Below are 10,117 nucleotides of genomic sequence, written 5' to 3' on the forward strand. Positions count from 1 at the left end.
AGAGGAACTTACCTGTAAGTGTTCATTCTCTGCCTGAAGCTCAATGATGTTGGAAGTACTTAAGTTTTTTTGTATCTCTAATTGCAATTTCAGTTGCAATATCTCCTCATCTTTCTTGCTCAAGTTATCTTTATATTGTTCTACCTGGTCTAGTAAGCTTGCAATCTAAAAAAAAAATAAAGATAAATAGATAGCATAGTTGTTTCAATTAAGTCCTCCAAGATAAAACTTTGTTTATTATATTATTTAATCACAAGAAATTACTTCAGCAAATTCAATGATTTAAACTCTAATTAGCCTGCATTAGTAAAACACCTGAGACATAAAAAGAGTGAGACTCCTGTATTCCAGCTCCTCACCTGCAAAACCAAAGTACTGCAAAGGTGGGTTTTTGTTTTCTTTTTTAGAGAAATCTACCTGTTCACAAAAGATCCATTAATCTGCACTGTGAGTGATCAAGGCTTGACTGATGTCATTTGATGGGACATATTAGCATTTGATGTGCAACAATGACAAGCAGTCAATATAAACACCATCCTTGTCCTCCCAGAAGCCAGAAATGAGATAATAATATAAACATACAGTGGGGTTGTGTATGCATTTATACATGTAAATCCAATAAGAGTTCCAGATATTGTGAGTAATTTCTCTGTTTCTTCTTAACTTGACACAAAAACTCACCACAAACATTCTCTCAAAATGGGTTAAATGACACCATTATGGGTAATTGCCCTTTCTGGTCTTAAAAGAATTATCTCTCACTTGCACACCAAAACTTATGTACCTACTTCAACTTTGGAAGGAAAGGAAAATCAGTTTACAACTGATACTGACCAGTCTCAAAAGTTACATGAACAATCACAAAACGTTTTCCAGCAGGAAGAGAGATGGACACAAAGAACAAAGCAAGGAATAGGAAGGTTGAGGGCAAAGCAACTCAAAGTCTGTAGAACTCTCCCAAAGCTCTCACCTCTCTGTCCTTGACCTGGAGTGCTTCCTGCTCTGCCTGCAGCTGCTCCTTCAGCAGCAGGGCAGAACTGCCATCCACCGGCACTCGGTGCCTTGCTTCATCCAGTTTAGACTGCAGGGCAGAGATCTGGATCAAGTTATTGTACTGCTGCTGTTGCAATGCCTCTTTATCCTGAAAAATGGGTTTTTTTCATGTTAGAATTAAGTGCTGCCAATATACAAACCTCCTTAACCAGAGCAGTCCTGCTGAAACACTTCATCAACCCTGACACACCCAGTACAAGAAGTACATAATCCCAGTGGGCTATAAAGAAATAGGAATTCAAAACAACTGAATGTTTTTAGCTCATTATAGGTTTTTACCCCTTTATTTTTTGTAATCCAATTTTAACAACTTCTGAAAATTTAGCATTCAGTGATAAATTACACTTTCTCAGTTACATAGCATTTTTTATGTATAAGAACATAACATCTTGTTCTCGTAGCCATTTCCAAATTTATTATGATACCATATACATGCCAAACTAAATTTGATAGATGAACACAGTTTAAGAAATGAAGAGTTCTGGGTAGATCAAAACCTACTCACAAATACATCAAGTTCAGTCAGAACGTGATAAAACAGCACTGAGTTTGTCCAACCTGTGATCTGCTAAGCTATCATAGCTTATTTTATTTCTAAAAACTTGGTTTTTGATCCTCCTTCTCTCACAGTCCTTCTCAGGAGCTGAGTCAGTCCAAGGAGGAAAGGTTCACCTGGGAACTGTCCAAACAATAAGCATACATATCTGTACTTAGTACAGTAAAGGAAATCTTGATAAGAAGCCTAAGGCAGTAATTGCCTCTGCTGTTCAACACTTACTCTGCCTATAGTTTAATGCACATACCTTTAATAGGTTATTTTAGACTCACTGTATGATTTGTAAAAACATACATAAATTTAAGCATCTTTTCTCTAGTTCAAGAGATTTAAGACTCAGAGCACATAGCTACCATCTTCTGATTCGAAACTGAAAGTAGTAGCAATTAAAAAAATAAAAAGAAATTTCAAAGTTAATGCTGTGCCACAGTATCAAAAGGTAAAAGAAAACCAGAATTTTTTCTCGCCCTTGCATGAAACCTGTGATATCAACCAGCTCCTCTGGCAATGCCTCAGAAAAGGACACACAAAATCAAACCAAACCCCAAGCAACAGCAGAGCCTTTTTTGGTTTTTATCAACTAAAAACATTACCCAAACCACAGTGGTCACTGACTTAAACCCTTCAGCAACACTGTGCAATCCAGACCACTGCAGAAGTGGGCTGCCCTGCCTTTCCTGGACAGCAAAGCTGTAAGTGTGCAGTGTCAGTTCAGCTCTGCACACAGGAGTTCAGTTCCTCCTGGCATTCTCCAGTTGCCATATCCTGGGGTTGCTACAGCAACTCAGCAAAATCAAGTGGCAAATTAGGCAAAAATCAGGGCTTTATATAATATACCTCCACTGTACCTCCTGGGTGGTCATTCACATGCAGTCTAATGTGGTGTCTTCTTCCATGAATCCCAAAATCCACAGGAGAGCAGACTCCCTAAATTAGCTCCACTTCTTAGATCTCAAGCAAAAGGACGAACGATCCCTCCAACACAACCCTACCCAGGAGCTTCAATGTTACATATCAGCAACCTGAACCACTGGAAGGAACTGGGGCAGGACAGAACAAGGATCTGCTCCATGCACATCAGTAGGGCCAAATGAACCTATTAGCTGTGACTTTACTCAGTATTCCTCACAAGCTGTTCTATATTCAAGACATTCTATTTCCAGACCTATTTCTTATTCCTCCATCACCTGCAATACATGCATTTTTCATATGTTGGAATTTGGGGGACAATAAAACTCTGCAATTACCATTCACATCAAGTGTACTTTTGCAGAAAAGTGCCATGGCAAGGAATTGTTCTTAGAGCTCCATTGGAACTTATTTACTGCACAATATTGCTTCAAGACAAGCTATTACAGTGCTTTCACGTGGCAAATTGAATAGTACAACCTTGTTTAGATTGGATGAATTAGTTTCTGGGGGAAAAAAAAACCCAAACTCAAAAGTGTCTGAGTTTATTTATTTAAGATATTTACAAAACACCAATTGATGGGGACATTCACACAACCAAAAGAATATTCTGAATTCACATGGATAGAGAAGGCCTGTTTAACAGCAAGCCAATATTCCAGAGGAAAGAGCAATTTGCCAACACCAAGCAGCACCACAGTCACCATCCACTCTGAGGCAGACAGAGAGTAAATGGGCATGGCTTTTTATGTTTGGATAAAACCACAGAAAAAATTAAGCTCAGAAAGGTCTTTAGAGTTCTCTGACTCAAAGCAATTCTCCTATCTCCCAGTCAGAGACACCACTGCCACTCTGAGCTTCCTTTAAGGAGTGGCTGTGCCCAGTGTGAACACTTCCCCCTTCCATTTAATTGGAATTTCCTTTGTTTACATGCATATCTTCTCATCCTTTCATTTGCACCTTCTAGTCTGACTCCACCTTCTTAAAACCTCTTACAAAACTGTACACAACAAGATCTCCACAAAGGTTTAAACAATACTCAACCATGTAAAATTATTGGGAGGACACTGAACATTCAGTTTCAGATGGTAGAAAAAGTCAGTCAGATGTTTAGTAACATTTGCTACATGGATTGTAATTCTTAACTGTAGGCTGTGATTACCTCTGTAGTAGTAACAAACTGGTAGAAGTTTTGGACTATGGCAAACAGATCCAGCTTCAGACACAGAGCAACAAGGGCTACAGATTAAGATAATTTGATTTTAAACACAGGTACTTATTGAAGACCCTCAGTGTTTGATATTCAGTAACATCACCTTCTCAGAAACTTCTAGACAAGCACAAAAGCAGCTCTGAAGGAGCAAACATGACAACTGCCAAAAGCAGCCTTCATAGTAGGACTTGGAATAAGTCTTACTTAAGTCTTATAAGTAATATCTAAAGTACATACTACTTACAAGTAGTACTTAAGCCTTTATAATGGACTTAAGAGTTTGTAGAACCAGAGATTATTTAAAACTCTGGCTGTGATATGTGCCATTAATACACCAGTTTAACTCACCACTGGGTGCCAGACACTGTCATAAACACTACTGACAATGCCCAGAGCCACTGTCACGTAATGCAAATCCCATTTAAATAAGGACTTAAAAATTACCTGTTTCAGCTCAGTTTCCACTTTCTTCATTTTCTGCAGCTGTTGTTCCAAGCTGTGTACTGTCTTTGAGACCTCAGCACCACTGAGCTTCAGCTCTTGGATCTGTGCCACCAGTTTTTCTATCTCTGTATCACGAGCTGCAATTTCTTGGTGTTTTCGCTCCTTTTCTAGTAGCAGTTTATTGTAATCATCCATCTTCTCTTTTATTTCTGCTTGCAAAGATTCTACCTACATAGAGATCATAGCATACAGATATTCAGGCAATATGAACAAATTTCCTGCCAGTTGAAAGCAAGAATCATTTCACATTAAAGCAAATTTTACTATGGATTAAAGTGGTGCTAAAATCCCAGGTGAAAATAAAACTAAATAAAGAAAGTAGGAAGAGTTAGCTTTTTTTCTGAAATCTTGTTTTCCAAATGCAGCAGCTCTTAGTTTGATTAGTCTCTCAACATCTGCAGTACTCTCAAAGTACCAGGATGAAGGTAAACTCAAAGGAGTCTTTTGGTGATAGGGTTAGTTGGTTATGAGATTACAGATCCATCAAGATCACATGAGTTATTCATAATAACATTGGATTATGAACCCTCAGAACCCTCTTCCAATATTCCAAGGAATTCCAGTTTAAAGGAAGATACCAAGAACTGAAGGATAAATATGCAGTCAGAGATTCCCAGGAGTCAACATAGGACAAGTACTTCTCTTTCCAACAATCACTTAAATATGAAGAGGATACAAATTTTGAATTTTAGCTGCAGGAAAACAGTCATTCATCCCAGTAATCAAGGTGAAGGCAAGGCTAGGAGCTTTGGTGTGACAGACAGACTATCTCAGGGTGTGATAAAGTCATTTAGCATAGTGAAAGCAAGCTCAGGCAGGAAAGCAGTGGGAATGGAGAAGTAATTTGGTCAATACCCATGAGCAAGGAAAAATGGGATTTTACAAAATAAATGTTTTGTTCATCAAGAAGTGACTGAATTGATGTAAATCCCACTTCAACATTATGAAATAAAAATTCTTTGCATTAACATAGATCTTTATATCTTCAAAGTATTGTGCAGATTTTACTAAAGCAGGAAGATATGCTCAAGCAAACAGAGGAATCAAATTAATAAGCAGGGAGAATGTAGGAGACTGGTTAAGAAAACCAGAAGTTATAAACATTACATCTTCAAACTGCTTATAGGCATAAACCTTCCCTTGACTGTGTATGTATCTTACTCCCTTCTCATCTCATCAGCAACTAAGCATTGCTAACCATAACACAGGTCTTACAGTGAAGTTTTTGGGCATAGAAAAATCTTCTAGAAGTCTAATCTTTCTAATGCTACAAAATTTTGGCATCAGAATCCCCAAACTATGACACTTCAGACATAAAAAGCATGTTTTTAACACCACATTGCTGGAGAGCTAGTGCTGTGATCCTGTAGCTAAGAAAACACTTCCACGTAACCTCCACTCTCACAGTGCACACTGCAGCTCCCAAGAACCAGTCAGCACTCTTCACAAAATTATCCCACTTACACATACCCTGTATCTAGTAAACACCAGAGGGGGAAACTTGTTAGAACTGCTACATGCAGAAATCACTTTACTTGAGATGATTTGGTTTAGAGTGAGTTAAGCAGTTACTGATGTTACAGCTGCATTAAACAAACAACTGAACAAATGCTGACATTTCCTGGCACAGAATGCCTGCATACCTCACTCTATCCACAAATGTCACTTGCCTAGTTACCATCCTTGTGGGTTTTTCTCCAAGTAAGTTTGCATCCTTTCTGAGAGAGGTTGCAAAGCTACAGTGTTAATTTTTTCAGCTATGGCCTCCAGCATGGAAAATTCATACACTGGAAATTCATTCATATCAAAGGTAAGGATTGCACCTCCTAACACTGAGGCACACAATTCCATAGCTATACATAAACAGGCAGATGGAAATTAACTATTAAAATGAAACTAAATTAAAAATAACTACTTTAGCAGTTTTGATAAGAGCCAGGCCACAAACAAAAGCTGAAGGCTAGGGCACAGTTTTATCATCACTATTCCAGTATCTTTGTTTCATGCTCCAAACCTCAACTTCTCCTTTTATAACAAGTGGCTGTTTCAGTGAGTAACTGCCTGCAACACCTTTGAGCAGTAAACCAGGAGAGCTAATTACTAATGTACAGGAAATTACATTGAAAGCAGTTCTTCATTCCCTGCAAGATTTCTGCCACCCTAAAACCTATATCCTTAGCTCCAAGTCATACTGAGTCATGCCTTGGCATATCAAGAAGAGGAAAAAAGCTAAAGCACATCTAGAAGGGATTGAAAGAAAAAGGAAAGAAAAGTTAAGAGACATTCATGCTGTTTTCCATACCTGTAGAATCAATTCATAGTTCTGTATAATGTTCATTTATGTGAAAAAAAACAACAAAAAAACAACAAAAAAACCAATCAAAAGGGAAAAAAAAAAGCAAAAGTTAATCTTTGAAGCCAAGCATCAAACAAACAAAAATGTGTAAACAAAGACTCATTTATAAACTTAAATAGGATGAGGCATGCAGACAAAGGACATCTCTATTTCAATTGTTTAGGTGGAAAAAATAAACACATTTAGAACCCAGAAGTAATTTCTCAGATGTGCTTTTTAGAGTGGAGTGTCTGTAGTGTTGTCCTCCTTGGTTCATTAAAGCCAGACTCAGAGGTTCCTTTAAACCAGACTCAGAAACTTTACTATAAAGCACATGCAACAGTTCTTTCCATCTTTGTAACAAATAATATAATGCACTCTCATTCCTTAAATATAGTTCAATCAGCTGGGGAAAAATCTGCTCTCTGGCTAACAGAGGAAAAAAAGTCTCCCAAGAACCAGACCCCCAAAAACAAACAGTTTTGTTATTTAATTGTATTAAACTCCATTGGCCACCAAGTCTGATTTTACTCACCCTATGCTCTCTGGACTGCCCTGAAGTCTGTGATTTTGCTGACAGTTTTAACTGTTCTTCCAATTTCTGAATTTCCTGCTGAAAATCATCGCGTTCATGTTCCCTTTCTATGGCTTGTTCCTGTAAATGCAACCAGAGAGAATCAAAATGTTTTTGAAGATTTCATTACAATCTTGAGTACAAAAATAATTGGGGTTTATTTTTGTGGTGAAGAAACAGTTAATTAAAAAAATAATTAACTGATTACTAATAATTAATCAAGACTGTCTTCCAATAGTCCTGAAAGCATATCTACAGTTAGAGAGAAAAAAAAAAGCACCTTTTTGACTGCAACATACATATAAACTACAATTATCATTTAATAAAAAGGAAAAATTACCCTGAAATATTACAAAAAATGAATTGAAAATTTTACTTTTTTTCTCTTCTATGAGACTAGAACAACCAGGTCTTAATTTCAACCAAAACCGAAAAAAGCCCACTTTAGGAACCGCCTTCCATGTCTCAAGCCAAGATGAGAATTTATCGCCTCCAAACCCATGAAAATGTGGTCTCTTACTTACATCCATGAACTGCCGCTGATTTTTAAGCTGTTTTTCAAGAACTTCAATTTGCTGTTTTAATTCAGCAACCTCCAGTAACTTTGTAGCCAGGTCTTGGTTACTGCACAGCTGCTCTTCCAGTTCCACCTCCAAAACTTTCATCTGAGAGCGTAAGTTGGAATGGTCTTTTTCTGCCTGACACTGAAGCTCAAGTTTCTCCTTTGACAAAAATTCTACTTCCTTGAGTAGACCTGAGTAAGAACACAAAAATAATAAAAGCTGTCAGTGAAGGCTACAAAAGTCAAATGTTTCAGATGAGATTAAATTTGGATATTTTGGACAGCATCAAAACAAAGAAAAATATTTATTCCTGAGGTGGGCTCTAAGAGACATCCTACACTGCCCCACCCTAAATCCAAGTATCTCCTTAATCAAGCCATCCAATACAGAATTCTCTGTTCCTCTAAACTCTCATGCCAAGATCCTCCTAAGACATCCAATATCAGTCTTGAGCTAATTTCTCCATTACTCCTGCCTTGTGCCATGCTGGTGAGTCAGTACCCAGTCCCATCTTTCTAGTGGCCACTGGTGCCCAGCCTGAAACCAGCCGCTAGGAAAAAACTAAGTTACTGCATTTCTCTTTACCTGAGTGGGGATTAAAACCCAGAGAAAAATCATGCTTACAGAAAATCAGTCCAGTTCTGAGGTTACAAAGGAAAAAAAATGGCACATATTTTCGCAGACTGCAAAAGAAATACCAAAGAGGGAAATGTACATAGCTGAAATTATTTAAGTTATCAAGAGTTATCAAGATTATTTAAGTTACCAAGAACACCCTTGTAGAAAAGCTACTTTAATGTGAATATAGTTAGTAAACTGAGAATGAAAATAATTCTGTCTATTTTGTTTCAAAGCAAGGTCCTGCAAGAGCTCATGATTTTACTTTTCAAATGTTCTATTATTCACCTCAAATGTTTTTGTCACAGGTTAAAGGTAAGTCTGTGATCCAACAAGGACCTTAAGAAATCACCCAGCCCAATTTCTGAAATGGACAATTCCCTTTTTGAAGTATAACCAATTCAATGTATGTGATTTCTGACTTGATGTCATTACAAGCTGCTCTTAAAAATCTTTGCTACCACAGCCTACCTACAACATTTTTTCTAGGACTTTATTATCCACAGATATTGAATGACATTTCTAGACCCTTGACACTAAGCAAAAAATCATGAAAATTTCTATGTTCACATATAAAAGGGTAAGTGTGACAGGCTTGGAATAATGCAACAACATTTACACTACATATTGGGGAAAATGTCACTACAATGAGGATAATGGAAAACAATGTCAAGAGTGGATGTGTCAATGTGAATTCTCTGGTTCTGAAAATCAAAAAAAGCCAGACAAAGAGAAACAAGGAAGTTTGGGACAAAAGCATTGACTACATGAGCTCTCAAGCTCCACAGCAATCCTGTTATGGATTACAGCTACACTCCAACTACATTTTACTCCAAGCACTAATTATAGCCTACATAATAACCACAGTGCAATCACTGTGCCACACTTCCTACTTTTTATTTTATTTTTAAATAACCACAAAAAATAATCACAAGTTTATTTGGTTGTGGATGTACTCAGGCTCTGGCAGAATGCATGAAGTGAAGACTCTCCCCTAATTTCTCTCTCAATCCCCTTGGAGCTCTATTGTACACATAATGTATTAGATATATATGTATATATATCATTTCCATCATGTGATGCAACAGACAAAAAAATCACAAAACCCAACAATAGTGTGAATTCCATTAGGACACTCAATCCCAGCCATAGCTGCATGACAGAGAATATCTTTTGCCAAGAGCTGTGTTTTGCCAAGCAGGAGATGGGAACAATGTGAATAAAAGAGCACCCTAGTGTATTTACTTATACATGGTGCTGAGAGGAGGGCAATGGCAGGTGCTAGACATATTTAGGCACCCAAAAGAAAGTCATGGATTTAGACCCTGAAAGAAAAGAACTAGGATTTGGGAAAAGAAGCACAAGAATTTTGCCTCCTATATCCTAAGGAACATGGTTGATAGCTTCTTTTTCAGCTTCCAGAGGAACACTAGTGTTTTTGAGGAACAAAATACTGATTAGGCAACACTGACATACACAGTCACAATCACCTTCTCAGACAGAAATGCAAATTAATTGACAAAAATAATTAGGCAAACAGATTCTACCTGGAATCAGCAGTATTTCATAGAAAGCATGTATCAAATTTTGGAAACCTCTAAACACAATCTGACAAAGTCTTTAATTTTATTTTTTTTAAGCACATGTTCACCAAGTGTATAAATAGAATTTCAAGCAACACACCAATAGATTATCAGCTCACAGATTTGTTTCTTTGTAGGGGCAAACCTATTTTATTAATGCTACTTCACATCATGCAAATCCCCTTCAGAAAGGCCCCAGCACACTCCTT

At 37.4% G+C, this 10,117-nt stretch overlaps 1 protein-coding gene across 50 annotated transcripts in view; it reads right to left on the reverse strand.

Annotated features, from left to right (window-relative positions):
• Positions 1–10,117, reverse strand: part of PCNT (pericentrin) — a 71,262-nt gene that overhangs the window by 23,033 nt on the left and 38,112 nt on the right. For 34 of the 50 annotated variants that reach the window (XR_015288840.1, XR_015288839.1, XR_015288838.1 and 31 more), the window contains 6 exons: positions 7,669–7,898; positions 7,106–7,225; positions 6,538–6,558; positions 4,176–4,403; positions 971–1,141; positions 13–165 (listed from right to left, as the gene is read on the reverse strand). Coding sequence is in view for 47 of the 50 variants with exons in the window: in XM_086896138.1 (XP_086752264.1) it covers positions 13–165; positions 971–1,141; positions 4,176–4,403; positions 6,538–6,558; positions 7,106–7,225; positions 7,669–7,898 (923 nt within the window). In the remaining 3 variants the exon portion in view is untranslated. The remainder of the gene's footprint in view (positions 1–12; positions 166–970; positions 1,142–4,175; positions 4,404–6,537; positions 6,559–7,105; positions 7,226–7,668; positions 7,899–10,117) is intronic. The other 16 variants (XM_086896122.1, XM_086896120.1, XM_086896150.1 and 13 more) reach the window with 1 other exon arrangement.

Source organism: Cyanistes caeruleus, chromosome 7 (genome assembly GCF_971803275.1).
Source record: "Cyanistes caeruleus chromosome 7, bCyaCae1.hap1.1, whole genome shotgun sequence".
Classification (NCBI taxonomy): Eukaryota; Metazoa; Chordata; class Aves; order Passeriformes; family Paridae; genus Cyanistes; species Cyanistes caeruleus.